The sequence below is a fragment of the Neophocaena asiaeorientalis genome, unplaced genomic scaffold, assembly GCF_003031525.2.
Source record: "Neophocaena asiaeorientalis asiaeorientalis breed wild unplaced genomic scaffold, Neophocaena_asiaeorientalis_V1.1 scaffold303, whole genome shotgun sequence".
Classification (NCBI taxonomy): Eukaryota; Metazoa; Chordata; class Mammalia; order Artiodactyla; family Phocoenidae; genus Neophocaena; species Neophocaena asiaeorientalis.
Genome location: NW_020174420.1, coordinates 1,892,097 through 1,911,585, shown reverse-complemented (window position 1 = coordinate 1,911,585; position 19,489 = coordinate 1,892,097). Strand labels below are relative to the sequence as shown.

General features: G+C 46.7%; 1 protein-coding gene across 4 annotated transcripts; it reads right to left on the bottom strand.

The window, feature by feature from the left end:
- Nucleotides 1–601: 601 nt before the first annotated feature.
- FIGLA (folliculogenesis specific bHLH transcription factor) lies at nucleotides 602–15,973 on the bottom strand. 4 transcript variants are annotated; one of them, XM_024756424.1, is made up of 5 exons: nucleotides 15,681–15,973; nucleotides 12,875–13,027; nucleotides 11,154–11,304; nucleotides 1,317–1,348; nucleotides 602–679 (listed from the first exon to the last, which is right to left on the bottom strand). In XM_024756424.1, the coding sequence occupies exons 1-4, from the start codon at nucleotides 15,879–15,881 to the stop codon at nucleotides 1,344–1,346; spliced, it is 510 nt and encodes a 169-aa protein (XP_024612192.1). In that variant the 5' UTR covers nucleotides 15,882–15,973; the 3' UTR covers nucleotides 602–679; nucleotides 1,317–1,343. The 4 variants fall into 4 exon arrangements, with proteins under 4 accessions (XP_024612192.1, XP_024612190.1, XP_024612189.1 ...); XM_024756422.1 differs by lacking the exon at nucleotides 1,317–1,348 and having other exon boundaries at nucleotides 603–679; XM_024756421.1 differs by lacking the exon at nucleotides 602–679 and having other exon boundaries at nucleotides 1,330–1,343; nucleotides 11,076–11,304.
- Between the last annotated feature and the right edge of the window lie 3,516 nt (nucleotides 15,974–19,489).

Here is a 19,489-nt window from a genome sequence, read left to right as displayed (position 1 = left end):
TAGGGCTTTTAGGAGGTCATTAAGGTTAAACGAAGTCATAAGGGTGGGGCCTTAATCCAATAGGATTGGTGTTCTTATAAGAAGAGGAAGAGAGACCAGAGTTTGCTCCCTCTCTCCACCATGTGAGGACACAGAGAGAAGGCAGCTGTCGGCAAGCCAGGAAAAGCAAACTAAACCCTTCAGACCTTGATCTTGGACTTCCCAGCTTCCAGAACTGTGAGAAGTTTCTGTTAAGCCACCAAGTCTGTGGTCTAGGTTATGGCAGCCTAAGTGTACTACACACTTTCTATGCCTCAGTTTCTCCATCTGTAAAGCAAGGATCGTTGTGCCTATCTTGCAGGACTGTTATGAGAACAAATTAACATATGTAAAGTATGGAGAAGAGGCCCATTTATTAAGTGCTAGGTCTTTGTGAGCAGTCATTATGACCATGACTGTCTGTGTTCAAGCTGCTTGAGCTTGCACGAAGGTGCCATATGGTCCTAGCTGGGTGCATGAAATTGAGAGAGTAGAGTCAAGTAAATTTGTGACAGGCAAGGCCATTTAAAGGGTAATTGTTAAACTTTGAATTATGACAATTTTTTTTTTTAAAGAGACTCTAAAACTTTCAAGACTGCATTTATTTGTCTGTAGAAGATAGCCCTGGGCCAGCCTTTTCACTTTTCATACTTGAGGGAACCTGAAACAGAAGAGAGCCCATTGTAAATGGCTAACAGACAGTTTAAAAACAAACAAAAACTTAGTTAGTAATCAAAGATGTTTAAATTTAAAGATACCATTTTTTGCCCATTACAATTCTATCATTTTAATAGATCTCATCGTTGGCAAGGATATGAAGGGCTTGGCACTCTTACACAGCTGGTAGTATTATAAACTGGCACCAAGTGGGACTTCCCTGGTGGCGCAGTGATTAAGAATCCACCTGCCAACGCAGGGGACAACGGGTTCGAGACTTGGTTCGGGAAGATCCCACATGCTGTGGAGCAACTAAGCCTGTGCGCCAAAACTACTGAGCCTGTGCTCTAGAGCCCGCAAGCCACAGCTACTGAGCCCACGTGCCACAACTACTGAGGCTGCGCTCTAGAGCCTGTGAGCCACAACTACTGAAGACCGCACGCCTACAGCCTATGTTCCGCAACAAGAGAAGCCACCGCGATGAGAATCCTGTGCACCGCAACGAAGAGTAGCCCCTGCTCGCTGCAACTAGAGAAAGCCTGCGCACAGCAACGAAGACCCAGTGCAGCCAAAAATAAATAAATAAGTAAATAAATTTATGTAAAAAAAAAAATTGGCACCAAGTCACAGATTGTACCTACCTGTGACTCAGTTCTACTTCTGGGAATCTATCCTAAAAACAAAATGAAATACAAAAAAGAGCTAAACACATCAGGTTGAGAACAAAAAACTGAAAACAAATGTCCAACAATTAGAAAATTGTCCCATTTAATGAACCATTAAAACTTGTTATAAAAACGATATAATAACCTCCAACCATGCCAATGATAGAATAAGAAAACAACATACAACGTTATACACCTTATGATAATTTCTTAATTCAGTTGTAGGAAAAAATTTTGCCAGCATAGTAGTAGATTTCCATCTGTGGCTTTTTTAAGATGGTAAGATCACCCTGGGCTTCTCAATTTTCTGAAATCTCAACTTAAATCCATAAGCTAAAAAAATAAAGTCACTCAAATCATGGTCAGGCACTTCAGAAATGGAAACCCGGATGTATATTAATATGAAATACTGCAAGCAAATGCTTTAATTTAGCATTAAAAAACATTTATTTACTGCCTAGTCCACTCATTTGCATTTCAAGGGTAGCTCTGTTAGAACGAAAGACCATTAAAAGGTTTAACACTATTTCCCCACATCTCCCAGGCCCAACCCTTCGTCCACGCGCTGGATGTCGGGCCAGTTACTTAACTTCATTCCTTAGTTTCCTGACATGTAAAATGGGCATAACTGTTAGTACATCACAGGACAGTTATGAAAATTAAATAGGTTATTACGTGTAAACTGCCAGGAATAGTGCCTGGCACAAAGTAAGTATCAATATCTATTTTTTCTGATCTTGAACAAGTCTTTCCACAATACATGTCATCAAATTTCCTTTTTTTGAGTTCAAATTTAGCTTTAGAAGTTTTATTTTAAATTTTTTAAACTTTTTACACAACCAGAATGTTCTAAACCTAGAAGACAATTCATGTATTGCTGTGTTTACCTAGAAGGTTAAAGGATAATTTCATCTTATCAGCCTACAGTCCAGTGTATTACAGATTGTTGTCTTAGTTTCTTTTTTTTTTTTAAGTTAGCTGGGAAATTCCAGGATTGTAGTATTTAAGTATCGGAATACAAAAACTTGAAGTTTATTGATGTTGTCTTATTCTCACAGTTCACTTAAAAATGTTGGCCTCATCTAAGTCAAGGAGTTGAAGGTCCAAGAAGAAGGGCGTCTGAGGAATAGACACCCAGCCTGCAGTTCAGCAACTTTAGTAAGGTGGGTGTAACTCCTGCTGTTGGTTGTGTAGCTGGATAATCTGACATACTATCCAGTGTACCCTTCCCTCCACCCACTGAGTCAAGGCTGGGGGGTGGAGTGACGGGGCGGGAAGGGATGGATAGATACCGACCAGAAGTCCTCAGAGTTCATTTCCAAGCTTAACAACAGTCTGAAAAACAAGACTCTCATTTGAAAGAGGCCAACTTTGTTGAAAGGGAGAGCTCTGGTGGGCAGAGCTCAGATGGCTGCTCATGGGGTGCTCACATGAGCAGGGAGGAGGCAAGATATGACAGCGGAAAGCCTACCACAACCGAGGAGGAGATGAGATTGAAACAGCGGGAGGTGGTTCCTCAGGGAGGATGGACCAGTGTGTAGAAGCTGCCTGACCCCTGGGAAGGGTCCTGTACTGTGCCATCCCGGCCTTGACCAGGGGACAGGGGAGAGTTCCAAAGGTAACAGAACCCAAGAAAGGCAAAGTAGAATCTGAGGAAAGCAAGGATCAGTACCCACTTCTCAGGATATAGTCTCTCAGAGGAGCTGGTGAGCACTGGCTGAGGGACATCTTTAGGAACATGGGCCTGAGGGCAGCCGTACAGCCCATCTGGGGCGGGAAGGCTGGGGATACGAGAAGAGGCCTGGGTTCTGAATGGCGTGGCTTAGACAAGAGAAGCCACAGGGGGGCCATGGACACCCACAGTGGATGTCAGCTCAACCACACCTAAGATAAGGGGCCAGAGACCTAGCTGGGCCAGAGGTGGGGCAACACGCGAGGCTCCCACCACAGCCTCTGGAGTGTACACACTCCTCACGGTACCAGAGGAGGGGCAGAGGGAGGAGGGAGATCACTTAGGAGGCAAAGGAGCCGCCACACGGAATATTCTGAACGCTGAACTGACTCGGCTTTACTCAAAGAAGACAGGCCTTAACGGGGCAAGATAAAGAGTTCTCCCACCATCTGCGTCATAAGGGGTTCTCAAGAACAAGTGGAGAACAGTGTAGCAAGTAAAGTGGCATTTCTTCCCATCTAAACTGTGCTCTCGTTGTTAATACTGCTTCAGTGTGTGAAAGTCCAGCCAGGACCCAGAGATCAGAATCCAGCCTTGTGGCCGCAGCCTCACTGCCTCCTGTCTGGAGGGAAAGCCATACAGATGATCTTACAGCAAATGAAGCTCATTCTGAGCAGGGCTTTGGCCACAAAGTCCCATGTGGTCTGTCTCCTCTCCTGGGGACCTGGCCCAAATAGCATGATGCAGGGGGACTCTGCCCCTCGGTGCCTCTCACCTCAGAGCAACCCCAATGAGGCAGGTGTCCCAGGCCTGTCTTCTACACCAGAGGTACTGGAAGGACGACTCCTGGAGGGAAAAACCTTCCAAAAAGGAAGAGAGCGATCCAAAGAGGACCGGAAGAGTTCTGAAAAATAATTGAGTCGTATTTCTAATCCCTTTATGCTCCCACTAAAAGATCTACCTTTAATACTGTGTCTTTGGCGTACATTTTATCCCTGATCTGCTCTGGATAGCCCCGGAATTAGAACAGGGGAGAAGGTGGCAGGTGGGAGGATACACTGACCTCCCTCAGGGGCGGGTTTATGTGGTCCGAGCATTTGGTGGTTTTCTGCTGACCCAAAGGAGCTGTCTGTCTCCAGGGAGGTCCCACAGCACATCAGAGAAGTCCTGCCTCTAAGGACCCTCTCAGAGAAGGGTCTTTGAGAGATCCTTCCATCCAATTCTTGCCATTCTCTTCCTTGTTCATGTGGGACCAATGAGATGAATCTTTCACAAAACTCATATAAATAATCCCTCCAAAAGTCCACAAGAATAGATGAGAACTAACTTCAGTTTATTTAATCACCAGACCCATTATGTGTCAGACAAATGGCTTTCTCAAATGATTCTCAGCTCACTGACAGACCCAGGGGCGCACACCACATAGAGATCTTCTCAAGCACACCAAGCTTCACGCCACACACACAGTCACATGCACACGCACAGGCAAAACCCACTTCCATGACTGACTCAATCTTTTGTCCCCGTAGAAAAATCTGAGTTATGACAAAAGAAATCTCCCTCTCTTATTTTCACAAAGAAATAAGGATTTGTCTTCCCTGTAACCTTTTCTTCTTACTTGACCAGATTGGGCCTTAAGGGTCTTCCTTGGGTGCTGGTTGGATCCCTTCCTAAGTAGCTGTAGCCTGGGGAACACTCCACCAGAGGTGGCATTACTCCAAAGTTAGATGGATCCTGTCCTGCATGCACCACGTCTCACCTTCCCAAAGTTCCAGACAGAATGACCAGCATTCATATCATCAGAGCACCGACCCCTAAACCCCCGAAGTTTAGAAAACAATAACGTCCCAGAGCCAAATGCAACCACTCGTGCAGCCTTTCCTCTGCGCCCAGTGCCCTTGGTCCAGCACGGCAAAATTAAATGCCTACACTGGAGATGCAGCAAGAGGGGGTGGGGACTGACAAACCAAAGAGCACCTACCCCATCAAAAGGGAAGTTCAATTTTTTAAAACACTCTGCTGGCTAAACTCATCAGAATATGCCCACTAGGCCACAAGTAAATACTGGGGCAGATAAAAGTGATTCCCAAGGATAAGCCTAGACCTACCCCCTGTCCCGCCACACACACACACACACACACACACACACACACACACACACACGCTCTACTATGGTGGAATTTTTGCTATCACACATAACCGCTACCTGGAGGAAACGTGAGATGGAAGACAGAACATAGGTGTTTCAGGGCTTTGTCAGGATGCTAATAAATTCATCCCAACTAGCCAGACCATCTCATTTCAGAGCTTAAATTGCTATTAGAAGAAATGTCCCCAGTGGTTAATTTCACACACAGGTGACCACAGCCTGTAAAGGAGGGGTCGAGGAAATCTACCACCCACCAGGCTTCCTTCTCTCAGAAACTCTTTCCAAGGAACGCTCCTATGACAGGCCAAAATTTAGAAGTGTATAATGGCGGCACATCCAGGTCCCGTAATAGGCACTTACGTTCATGCACATAACGCTCTCCAGAGCTTCTCTGGCCCCAGCACAACTGGCATCTCACTTCAACACTGAGGGTGGTCTGTGTCCAGGCACACAGTCTCTACAGGAGGACAGGCAACTCTAAGCAAAGTTCAGAGCCTTGCATGATGTGAAATGCCCAAGCCATAGCCACGGGTGACAAATAGAAGGAATAAACAATGGTGGGTTAGTGAACATCCTGCCACCCAGTAATGTCTAATCCCCAAAGAACAAAATCCTACACCTTGAAAGTCCAATTTTAAACAAGCCTCCCTGGACCTTGACATTAATCCCTATCCCTACCGAGGCCAGATGCATGGCTGGCCCACGTCCTCTCCATCCACGCACACACTTATTTGCTGATTCGGTCCCCAAGTGAACCCGCTCTGGCCCGAGCAGTTCATCTCCCATCCTGCCATCAGCAGATTCTTATGTGCTTCACTGGGGATTTTGCCTCTCAGGAATGTTGTTGATATTACACAGCCTTTTCTGACCACACCCCCAAGTCCCTCCAAATGCCCATCTCTACCAGCACCAGATTCCACTCCTCAGAGACCCTCTCCAAGAGCAGGAAGAAGGGTGCCATTCCTGCAAACTGAAGCTGGAGGGGACCTGCCTCCCAAATCCTGAGCCCCTCTGTATATGAGCATTTCAGTCCAATGAGCCACATCGGCTGTCCCCAGGTCTCCAGTTAGGGTATCTGGGCAGACCCTGAAACCCTATGTAGTTGCCCTTCAAATAAATGGGAATGACCCCTTATGACGATTGTTTGGCAAATAGAGACCAGTCTGAGCTTTGTTTCCTTGGCCCCTTTATCTTGATCCATCCTAGAGAGGGTTATCATGGAGGGGCAGCCTGTCATGGGTGTTGTTATGGGCTGAACTGTGGTCCCCAAAATACAATGGAAGTCCTAACCCCCAGTACCTGTGACTGTATTTGGAGTTAGGACCCTTAAAGAGGTGATTAAGTTAAAATGAGGCCATTAGGGTGGGCCCTAATCCAATCTGACTGGTGTCCTTATAAGAGGAGGAAATTTGGACACATAGAGGAGAGACACCAGGGCAAGCACACACCCAGGAAAGGCCATCTGCAAGCCAAGGAGAGAGGCCTCAGAAGAAACCAAACTTGCCAACACCTTGATGTTAGACTTCCAGCCTCCAGAACTGTGAGAAATAAATTCCTGCTGTTTAAGCCACTCAGTCTGTGTACTTTGTTACGGCAGCTCTAACAAACCAACTACAGGTACTAAAGCCCAAGAGGGGCAAGGAGAACAGCCATGCAGGGAGGAGATGGTATGGAGATGGGAGGTGAGTTACCCACTGGATGTCCTTGAGGAAAGTGATTCCAAGGCTGGAAAAGTACAAGATGCTCAAGCTTGGACCATCTTCTGCCAGAAAGGAAGTGATCAAAGAATGATGGTGACATTCAAGCGGAAAGGCAGCCCACTTACAAGGGCTGTCACTGGCCACAATGAGGACAGTTTGAGTAACAAAATAAGTCATGATATTATATGATGATGTAATAATCCACTGAATGGAAAACCACGTGTCTATAGTATTAAAAACTGAATATAGAAACAACCAAAATGTTCTACAATAATAATTAAACTGTGGCACATCCATCCCATGAAGTAATACTCACCAATAAAAAGGCAGAACAGACTACTGATACAATAACTTGGATGATTTAAAGCACATTGTGAAAAATGAGTTTAAAAAGGCCAGTCTCTAAAGGTTATGCACTGTATGTTTCCACTTATACAAAATTCTCAAAACGATAAATTAGAGAGATGGAGACCAGATTAGTGGTTGCAGGGGTTAGGGAGAGTGGAGGAGTAGGGGCAGTGGGTGGGTGTGACTATAAAGGGTAGCATGTGGGACAGTTTTATGGTGATGGTTCCACAAAACTACACATGCGATAAAATGACATGGAGGGCTTCCCTGGTGGCGCAGTGGTTGAGAGTCCGCCTGCCGATACGGGGGACGCGGGTTCGTGCCCCGGTCCGGGAAGATCCTACATGCTGCGGAGCGGCTGGGCCCGTGAGCCATGGCCGCTGAGCCTGCCGCGTCCAGAGCCTGTGCTCCGCAACGGGAGAGGCCACAACAGTGAGAGGCCCGCGTACCGCAAAAAAAATAAAATAAAATAAAAATGACATGGAACTATACACACATAATACCAATATCGACTTTCTGGTTTTGATATTGTACTACAGTTACATAAGATGCAGCCATGGGGGGAAACTGAGTTAAAGGCAATAGGGGACGTCTCTGTCGCAAAATAAAAAGTTTAATAGAATGTTTGATGGGGCTTCCCTGGTGGTCCAGTGGCTAAGACTCGGCACTCCCAATGCAGGGGACCTGGGTTCAATCCCTGTTCAGGGAACTAGATCCCACATGGCGCAACTCAAAGATCCCCCATGCCGCAACTAAGACCAGGCCCGGCCAAATAAATAAATAAATATTTTAAAAATAAAACAATAGATATCACTTTAAGAAAAAAAATAGAATGTTTGATGAATAATGAGATATCTAGATAATTTCAAAGCACCTTCGCACAAAATGCAGATTAATTACAAAAGAAAAGGGCTAACTTTAAAGTGGAAAGGCCTGGAAGTCACTACGTTAAGCACCTGATCAAAGTGAATGTCCTTAGTAATGGGACAAATCAAAATCTGCCCCTCTCTGATAGGGTGCAATGAGTAGAAAACCACAGCACTTCCATATTGCTGCCAAAGAGGCATATCTGAATCTAATCAGGAGGAAAGAGACAAAACAACTGGCCTGTAATCTTCAGATGTGTCCAGGTCATAAAAATTACCTAAAGACCAAGGAATTTTTCCAGGTAAAAGGAGGCAAAAGGCAAGGGACAACTAAACGCAATGCATGATTCTTAACTGGGTCCTTTTGCTAGAAAGCACATTTCAAGACTGTTGGTGCTACTTGAATGGGGCCTGAGGATTACATGACTGTAATGCCACATAATCTCCTGATTTAGTGGCTGCACTGGGGGTCATACAGGTGAACGTCCCCATTTCCCATTTGAAGGAAATGCATGCTGACGTCATTAGGGGCGATGGCCATCAGGTTGGCAAATTACTCTCAAATGGATCAGGGAAAAAGTTCTTTGTACTATACGTGCAACTTTTCTTAAGTTGATTTTTTTCAGGATAAATGTTTTTAATTTTTTAAATGAATGATCTGAATGTCAAAGAATGAGAAACCCCTGACAAAACTGATGAAATCCTAAAATCCTTCTGCAAAAACTGGCACTCTTTACATTCAGGCCTTGGAAGTCACACTTGACAGAAGTTATACACATACATAAAAAAATCTCAACTATGTGATTCTCTGTTCATTCTAAGAATTAGCACACCCTTCCAATTAACACCTTAGACGTGGTTAGCTAAAAGACTAAAAATTGAGTGCTGTGTTCCCTTTTTAAAACATTTCCAGCCAGAACTTTCCTGTTTCCTACTAGAAAATGATAGTCCCCACTTTAAATCAATTTACCATAAGTTGGCAAATTCAATGATCAATTATCCTTGGAAAAGCAGGACTTCCGTTGTACATCCTTGATGCTGGCACAGGCCTGCTCTGTACCAGGCCCAAGGGGACTGGCTGGAAGGACTAGCCAGGCACCTCACTGTGAGAATGACATGGTGATGCCTACCTGATAGGGACCAGTGAGGATTAAGTGCAAGCAAGATTCTTGCCTTAATATCTAACGCACTAAAACCACATTTGGGGAAGCATGACCATTACTAACTTAGACAGTCAGGTTCAAGGTTCAGTTCACTCTTCTCGTTTTCAGTTTCACTCTTTGTTCTCAGTCATTCCCTGTCAGCTCACGTAATAGAATAGGAATTCTGTATCCTAAGAGTTGACTGGAGAGGGAAGTTTTAAATCTCAAGTGGCCAGAACTGGAAAATCTAGACTGAGCATGTGCACAAGTGGGATCCTTAGAAAACAGTAATCAAATCAGAAACGAGGCCAGCCAGTCAGCAGAGAGCCTGTAAGACCTCAAACCACAGCGGAGCACTGGTAAGAGCCAAGTGAGAAAACCCAGACCACTTGTTGCAAACAGAATGACAATGCCTGGGGCCCGTTGTTGACTGCTCACCGATCAATACTGACTGCTTCGGAAAGAGAAAAACAAGTACCGTGTGCTAACACATATATATGGTGTCTAAAAAAAAAAAAGGTCATGAAGAACCTAGGGACAGGACGGGAATAAAGACGCAGACCTCCTAGAGAATGGACTTGAGGATATGGGGAGGGGGGAGGGTAAGCTGGGACAAAGCGAAAGAGTGGCATGGACATATATACACTACCAAACGTAAAACCGATAGCTAGTGGGAAGCAGCTGCATAGCACAGGGAGATCAGCTCGGTGCTTTGTGACCACCTAGAGGGGTGGGCTAGGGAGGGTGGGAGGGAGGGAGACACAAGAGGGAAGAGATATGGGGATATATGTAGAGCTGGTTCACTTTGCTATAAAGCAGAAACTAACACACAATTGTAAAGCAATTATACTCCAATAAAGATGTTAAAAAATAATACTGATTGCTCGTGGCGTGGCAAGCAGACTTAATAAAGTCCAAGTGAACACTGACATGCCAGGTACTGTGCTAGACACTCTGCTGACATGATGTCATTTGAACCTCACAGTTACCTTATGTAGGTACAATTATCATTCCCATTCTACAGATGGGGAAACCAATGGTTGGAAAATTTTAGTAGCTCACTCCAGGTCACACCGCAAACAAGTGGTAAAACCAGGGTTTGAACGTCAGCATTCTGCCTCCAGAGCCTGCACTCATCTGCTCTTCTAAACCACCTCCCACCACCCCCCATCATTTGTTACTCCACGGCCCCCACTGTTCCTTATACCACGCTGAGCAACTTGCTTAGTTCCAGACTCCTGCAAGCCTTTCTTGTTTCGGCAGCAATCGTGTTGGAGGATGGAACAAGGGGTCTTGCTTGTGTAACACTGAGACACAGCAAGAGCAAAGCGTCCACTTTCTAGACTTGGAGAAGCAGGCTGCCCCATGCAATGGCTTCCTTAGTTTGGCCAGGTAATAAGTGATAATGTTACAATAAACCCCTTTGTTATTACTTAGAAAACTCTGTCTTCCAACAAGGCCGACCTAAAAACAAATGCGCGTGTGTGAGTGCACATGTGTGTGAGTGCGCGTGTGTGTACAATGGGATCACCATGCAGCTTTATGGAGGGCAAGCTACTTATTTCTTTTTCTGGAGACGTCAGAATCCGGAAAACCTTTTGATGTATTAATTAGGGTCGTACAAATGTAAGCTTAGGTCCCTATTGGGTGATTTTGGAGGAGTTGCCTTCCCCTTGAGCAGCTCTCCAATTAACTTGGGAACATAATAGCAGCCCTTTCAAACGAGCAAACTCACCTCCCCACTTAGGTGCTTTCACACAATGATCTTGTTTCAATCATGTTTTAACATGGAAAATACCTCATGCCCAAGGGATGCATGATGAGTTTTTGGACATCAACATGACTAAGAAGAAAACACTTCTCCAGACTCCTGGCTGGAGAGATAACTCCCATTGTAGACATCGCCCCCTGGCGACAAGTGTGTGTGCCGACTCACCATTGCCGCCATCTGCCCAGGACCCTTCCTCCTCATTCTTCAAGCCCACAGCACAACCGGCGTGTGGTATATTTCTCGATAGCTCTCTAGCCAAGGACATGTGTGGTTCAGAAGTACTGTTGCTACAGTTCTGATGACCTGGGTCTTGTTTCTAGAAACCATATTTAGTTGTCAAACAGTATGACAGATTTTAAAGATTTAAATCAATATATTTCAAAGTTCTAAGGTACGAAATGGTATTTAAGTAATGAGGGCAATGCTTAAGTTATTATGGAAAGAAAATCATTGCTCAACAGACTGTATTTTGTTCTACTATAACCTTAAAATGTTGTGTGATTGGCAACTGCATTAAAAAGACTATAGCATGGGACAGATTCTATATTTTATAATGAATGCGGCACAAAACAAAGCACTTCTGTTAGACAATTCACATGCAAGAAAAAACTAAGGCCACCTGCACCTGTCCAGGTATTATGACCATGCCACAACCCAGCCATCCAGTTTGGCCAGTAGGACAATCCATTCCCACCACTGCAAAACGTGTCCTCCCAGTAGTCACGTAATTAGGACTAGCAAACAAGAGGAAGAAACTAAAAAGTACCATTATACACTTGGCTATTTCTGCCCTAAGTTCCTAGAACGAATACGTTTCTCTTCTCTCTACTATCTGTCCTCTTTTGTCCCTAAACAGGATCACATAGCTAATTAGAAAAGACCTTCACGGATCTAACAACTGTTGTTCTTCCATCCTTCCGATTCTTCTTTCCAGGCTCAGACTTCCAAGTTGAATGAACTTGAAGTCTGCCACTTCCCTCTGCTTGGATTTCAGATATTTACCAACCACATACCCTCAACGCACAGCAAGGTGACTTCCAGCCACTCCTGGCCCCGCCTGCAGCTTCTCAAACGACTTCCCATGCTCGGATTCCCAAGATGCCCCCTCCCAGATTGTAGGACCCCATCCTGTTTCTCCACCTGCCCCTCTCTGATGGCTCCTCCTTTAGCGCTCATTTCTAAGGCCTCTTCTCTCTTCATAGTTTACCTCCTCTGACGACTAACCCATTTTCAAGCCTTCTGCATTTGCCTCTCCATAGAATGAGCCCATGAAACCAGCCCACACCTTCCACTGCCTAATGGACACCCCTGAGCTATGTGCCCCAATAACGGTGGCGACATTATGGTGCCTCACAGTTTACAAAGCAGGTTCACTTGTGTCGTCCCACTGGATGGTCACAAAACCCCATGAGATCAGCATCACCAGGAAATCAATGAGCTCTCCGGCAGGGCTGCCCCTCAGGGAGGGCCTCTCCCAAGGGACATCCCTCTTCCTTTCTGTGTCCTGCCTAAGGTGCGTCCTGCTGAAGGAAAGCACTGCCACAGAGAGGGTTTAAGGAAACTCCTCTCATGCCCCTGGTGTCAAAATCCCAGTAAAGGCTAAGCAGTTTGGAGCTAGATGCCCTGGACAGCAACAGGAGGTAGGGATACAGATGGTCAGGAACTTGGCTCCAAAGCTTGCACAGACCTAGATTCAGACACCAGCTCTGACATTTCTTAGCTGTGTGGACTTTACCTGCATTTTGGCATCTTCTTCAGTAAAACCAGGATCACAAATAGGTCAAAGGACTGTATAAACTAACTAGAACGGACACATCAATTGTCTGGCACCTAGACAGGGCTCAATAAACGGTGGCTATCGTTGTTCTAACTTCTTAAACCTTTACCTCAGAGTCTTTGGCTCCTTCCAAAACATCACTGAGAACTTGTATGTATTCAGTTGCACCTTTGAGGATATCAACTTTGCTAGGCTTCCTGCTTTGGGGAAGAAATGGCACCAGCGCCTTCAGTTTGGCAAAACCACGGTTGAGATTTTTTATCTGGAAAGCAAAAAGGCACAGTGACACACAGGAAGCTAACTTGTAAGGCATCCCCCCAAACCACGGAAGGCAGTTGTGAGGGCTCGTTTCCACAGCTCTCTTGTCTGGGCAGGGAATCTAGGCAGGCACGTGCCGAAGAGCCATCGCTCCACTGGCAGTACACTTCCTGGCAAGGGGAGAGGGAGGGGCATGAACCTGGCAGCAGGGATGGATGGACTGGGAGGCGTGTCTAGGTCCACACAGACCTCCTTCTCTTCCTCTGAGAGCATCCCCACTGCAAGGTAGAGGCGGGCTGGGTAGAGGTTAAAAGCTCTGAGTCAGTACATCAGGATTTAAAACCCAACTCTAACATTTAGCTTTACAAAACTGTGTAGGATACTTCATATCGCCAAGCCTTAGTCTGTTTACCTGCAAAGTGGAAAATACTCCCCTTGCTGTGGTGTAGCTTTTTTTGTGGTGATTAAGTGACATAATTACACACCAAACACTTCCTCCTGACACACGGAAAGTCATCAATAAGTTGTACTAACGATAATGAATAAACTGTACAAACACTCGTCTATTCAGGTACTGTGCCAGCAACTCTTCAACCTCTTTCCCAGCAGAGTTGATGATATAGAGTCCAGAGAGTCTGCACGTTGGCAAGACTTGAAAAGTAGAATGAAGAGCCTTTTTCCCTTCATCTCCAGGGTCTAATTCCTTGGCTCTGAAGGCCTAGAATTCTGATGATCAACCCGCCGCTGGAGGACACAGGCCCTCGAAGAACCGGTTCCCACTACACCATGAAGCCAATATACTCACTCACTTATATTGAGAGCTCCCTCCTACCCCACATCAAAGTGGGCAAAGGACATAGTCAGCCCATTCACAGCAGAATACCGTGAATGTATTTCATAAGTTCATTGGTCATAATGTATTTCATACATTAAGTTTATTGGTCATAAGTTTCAATAAACTTATGAAAATATTAAACTTTAATAATCAAAGAACTACAAATTAAAACAGAAATTAGATACCATTTTTCATGTACCAAGCTGGCAACATTTTTGTTTTGATTATCATACCCAGCATTGGGGATGGAAAAAGGGAACAGTCCTATAGCCTGCAAAAGGGGATAAAAATTAATAAACTTTTCTAGAAAGCAATTGGACAACTTGTATCAAAAGTCACAAGACTGTTTATATCCCAGTAATTCCACTTCTACTGTCTTGCTCTAAAGCAATGATCAGACATGGGCATAGATCTATGTACCAGTAAAAAGCTGCAAAAAATCATATATGCCCAACACTAGGAGACTGAATAAGTAACAGTCCATTTATATGTTGGACTATGCAGTCAAAAGCTGCTCTGCTTAGAATGTGAGGAAATGCTTTTGATAACGTTAAGTGAAAAAAATACAAAGATATGTACCAAATCATAGCAATTTTGTAAGATTATGAATACGCACATATATAAGTAGAAAAAAGACTAGGAGGATATACACAAGAATGATAGTTCATGGTAGTTATATTTGCATTGTGGGTGTTTCCGTTCCCTATTTAGTCATTTCTCTGTCTTCCAGGTGTACTAATTTCATCATTATAAAGAATACTAAGGTCATTAGTTTTAAAATAGTAGGTAACACCAGGAGCCATTCTCTGCAGAAAGCAATTCCTTCCTGGTGGGGAAAGCCCAACTTAAAATGCAAAATATGGGATCAGAATCTCGTTTGAGAGCCGCATCAACACATCAGATCACAGGGTTATCATAAAGAGCTCCCAACTTTCCCTTAAGTCTTCTACACCTGCTTGGTCCTTTCTCCTCACACCCATACCTAAACAAAGCTCCGAGTTGATTGACTGGGGCTACGTTTCTAAAGGGCCCAGGAGTGTGCAGGAACAGTCCCCAGCAGAACTTCCTCCTCAAGTCCCAGGCCGGAATGTGCGTGCACCCTCTTCCAGCGTTCGCCCTTCCCTCTCTCGGTAGCCTCTGCAGCAGCCCAACCCAAAGACTGCAAAGGGCGGAAAGGAGACGGAATCTCACAAGTTTGGGGCCCGAGTTTAGTTAGTAATACTAAAAGCTACCAATAGATGGCGCTCCAACTCCGCCCGAGGGACCATCCCCGCGGGTGATTAACCGCGTACCCGCCAGAGTGGGAAAGATCCACTTTCTGTCCCCCGCCAGGGGGTTGAGTGGGAGTCTGGGTGCACACCCAGGCTTTGTTTAAATTCTTTGTTTAAAGTAAGGAAAAAAGTAACTTCCATTAGGCTCCCTGTGCCTCGCCCTATTTGTGTTTGGAGGCAGAGCGCTGGGAAAAGGGGACCCCAAGCACCCACCCAGCGCAGGAGGTAGTGAGACGTAAGCGCACTGCCGCCTCTGAGGGTTCAAAGCGCCTGCCAGGAGGAGACGTTTCTGAAGTGGTAAGGGGCCCCCTCGGCCTTCCCCAGACCCGCTTCCTGCACCGGTCCAGGTGGGTCGCAGGTGAGGCGCCATCCCGGCGCGGGTGGAGGCGAACACGAGCGGCTCTCGGGAGGTCGAAGTCGCCCCGGGCCCCCGAGCGGGGAGTGGGCGCCCCGGGCCCCCGAAGGTGTCCGAAATGGGTGGTGGGTTTGGGGGGAGCCGGGAGGAAGGCGGCCGGGTCCCGGGGCAGGGACCTCGTGGGGCCGGCGCTCACCCGCTCGCGCTCCTTGGCGTTGGCCACGCGCCGCCGCTCCAGCACCAACTGCAGGTCCTCCGTGGACGAGTAGCCGCCCGACGGCAGCCGCTTGAGCCGGCAGACGGCGGCCAACTGGGGCAACGGCCCGAACTGCTCCCGCAGCACGTCGTCCAGCACCTCGGCCGGTGGGGCCCTCAGGAGCGCCGGCGCGGCGTCCATGGCGGCGCGCGGGGGCGGGAGGCCGGGCCTTCCCGCGCGGGTACCTGGGGCCACGCGGGGTCGGGGGCGGCGGCGGCGGCCCGGCCACCTGCCCCCATTCCCCTGCGCGCCTGCGTACCTGCGCCGCCTGCTCTGGGGAAACCGCTCCGGGACGCTCGGTTCAACAAGCCCCACAGGTGATTTCCGTGAAGCCTGGATTACAGCGCTGGCTCGCAAATCGGCTGCGCACTGAAGTCACCTGGGGAGTTTTAAAAAATCCACCTGCTCGGGTACCAGTCCCCCACATTCTGACTCAACCAATCTGAGTTGGGACCTGAGCGTCTGGACATGTGTACACACGTGTAGGCAAATATACATACGAACATATATACGTTTACCAGAAAAAAATTGATAGATACACACAAAACGTTTTTCAATTTCATTTTGAAATAAAAGTTGCAAGAGCAGAAACAAAAAGGTCCTATATCCCCTTCACCTAGATTTCCCACTTAACTTTTTTCACATGTGCTCCACCACTACCTCTCTATGCGTATTCCCGTTTTCATTTTTCTTTTTCTAAAGCGTTTCCTTAGTCTTGTCCTGTCTTCATGGCTTTGACAGTTTCAGAGAGTAGAAGCCTTTCAGTGTGGAGGATGTCCCTCAGCCTGGGTCTGTTCAGTGTTTCCTCATGTCCAGACCCAGGTCCTGCCCTCTTGGCAGGGACTCGATAGGAAAGATGCTGAGCTTTTCTCAGTGCCTCACATCAGGAGGCGTGATGTTGACCTGTCCCACCGCTGGCAATGTTAACTTTGATCACCCAGTCAAGGTGGTGTCTGCCAGGTTCCTTCACCATAAATTGACATTTTTTTCCCTCTTAATTGATAAATATTTCGTGAGGAGATATCCTTAGCATCCATTACTGACTCCTGCCTGAATTAACCGCCATGCTGATAACAGACAAATGGTCAGCATCCTCTTTGAGGAAGAGCTCTCCCTTCTCCCCAGTAAGTGTTTCATTTTGTGTTATGTCAGCATGAGCTCATGAATTTCTATTTTAGTCAATAAGATGTAATTCATTCATATCATTTATTTTAATGCTTATATTGTCCGAGATTTGGGACAATAACACCCAGGGGCGATGATGAAGGAGCAATGATTTGGAAGGAATCTCAATCCCTGAGTGACCATGAGGGTCAGAGATGCACTACTAACCTCCACGTTTCACACTGTTAGAGGCGAGAGAAATAAACTTTTTGTTCATCAGGCCACTGCATTATCGCGTGACAGAAAGGTGTAGGCCCCTCAGCTCAAAGCTTAGGGCCTGTGGGGTCACATGAAAGAGCTGAGACTTAAGAGCTGAGAGTGGGAGCCCCTTCAAACTGGCTCCTCTGTCCTTTTGACATGACCCCTTCATTGTTTGAGCACTTACTTACTTGTGCCAAAAAGCCAACATGTTCCAGGCTCATCCCGAATTCTCCTAGTCCCCGCCCTGAAATGGGTCAATTCTTTTAGTGGAAGATAGGATTTAGAAACCAAGTTTGGATGTTCATTCCTTTTGGGATGTCATTACTTCTAGGCTGTCTTTGCAGACAGGAAATAGATGTATGCATGCACAGAAGCATACACACACATACAGCTGTATCTATCTCTGTATATAGATGGACAGATACATTTAAAAAGCATGAGTTCACAGTAATACCTCCAGTTCCAATCCAATACCTCAGGTTTCTCTCTAGTTTCCCCCTTTCCCCCTTAATTCCCTTCTTCAACAGTGAGAAACTTCACTCTGGTTACTTATTTGCTCGGTTCCCACATAGAACTAATTTCCTAGCCACACCAGCCACCTCCTCAGCCCCATCTCCATGGCAACTGCCTTCAAAGGCAGGGCAAGGGGAAAAGAAGAGGACACACCAAATGCTTAACTGGGGTTCCCCTGAGCAGTGGGCCTGGGAATGGGGAGCTTTGATCTGTGAATCCCATCTTCTGTGTTGCTTGCATTTTCATAGCATGAAATTACTTTTATAATTTTTAAAATATATTTTTTAAAGAAGGGAAATTGCTTTATGTGCTCTGAGTTCATTTGGTGCTGTCTGCTGACAGGCAGAGAGAACGCAGCAAGAGCCAGGTGTGTGGGGATGAAGCTTAAAATGGAGATGGTTTACCCCTTTACTTAACTTTCCTTGGGTGTCAAAAAGAACATCACCAACATTATTATTTTTTTAAACAAATTTATTTATTTATTTTATTTTTAGCTGCATTGGGTCTTTGTTTCTGTGCACGGTCTTTCTCTAGTTGCGGCGAGCGGGGGCTACTCTTCGTTGCAGTGCGCAGGCTTCTCATCGCGGTGGCTTCTCTTGTTGCAGAGCACGGGCTCTAGGCACGTGGGCTTCAGTAGTTGTGGCACGTGGGTCCAGTAGTTGGGGCTCGCGGGCTCTAGAGCGCAGGCTCAGGAGGTTTGTCGCACGGGCTTAGTTGCTCCGTGGCATGTGGGATCTTCCCGGACCAGGGCTCGAACCCGTGCCCCCTGCATTGGCAGGCGGATTCTTAACTACTGCACCCCAGGGAAGCCCCCTCACCGACATTATTTTATTGCCAAAAGCTCACGTGGGCAAGCTGGTGTGCATCAGGAACCAAGTGTGAGAAACCCAGACTTTATTCTTTCAGACCTGCTCCCCTCCATCAACTCCAGCTATCATTTTCTGGCCCCTTGGCTGTTTGATTCCTCAACTGAGCCATCTGTTCTGAGGGAGAGCAATGACATACACCAGTTTGAGCTGAGGGGCCTACACCTTTCCGTCACGCAATAATGCAGTGGCCTGATGAACAAAAAGTTTATTTCTCTCGCCTCTAACAGTGTGAAACGTGGAGGTTAGTAGTGCATCTCTGACCCTCATGGTCACTCAGGGATTGAGATTCCTTCCAAATCATTGCTCCTTCATCATCGCCCCTGGGTGTCATTTCCCAAAATGGAGCTGTCCCGTTTGAGGCTTCTGCCGTGGCTGGTGTCTGGCAGGGATCACCTTCACAGCAGCAAAGTCCTCAGGCCACTTGCACCAGTCAAGGTCCAGAAAACTCTTCTAGGGTCAGAAACTCTTCTGGGTATTTCAAGCAGATGCCAAGGGGTTTAATTCAGGGGTTTATAAAGGTGCTTACACAATCAGTGGGAGAGCGGGAGAAGCAGGAGGGGCTCTGAGTCCAAGGACACACCTCCAAAGCAGCAGCCAGGCAGCAGGGAGCCCCTGCCCCTGCAGCTGCCACTCAAGCCTCCGAAGCTGGGGGAGGGGCCCGGGAGACTGCTGCAGAGAAACCCCAATTTCCCATGCCCTGGCATGTCCACAGGAAACAGTAGGACAGGGAGGGGCGCTCTGCCTCACTTCCACGCTGGTAATCTCACACACCTGTTTCTAACGAAATCTTTTTTTAAAAATAAATTTATTTATTTATTTTTGGCTGCGCTGGGTCTTCGTTGCTGCGCATGGGCTTTCCTCTGGTTGCAGCGAGCGGGGGCTACTCTTCGTTGTGGTGCGCGGGCTTCTCATTGCGGTGGCTTCTCTTGTTGCGGAGCACGGGCTCTAGGCCCGCGGGCTTCAGTAGTTGTGGCGCATGGGCTCAGTATTGTGGCTCGCCGA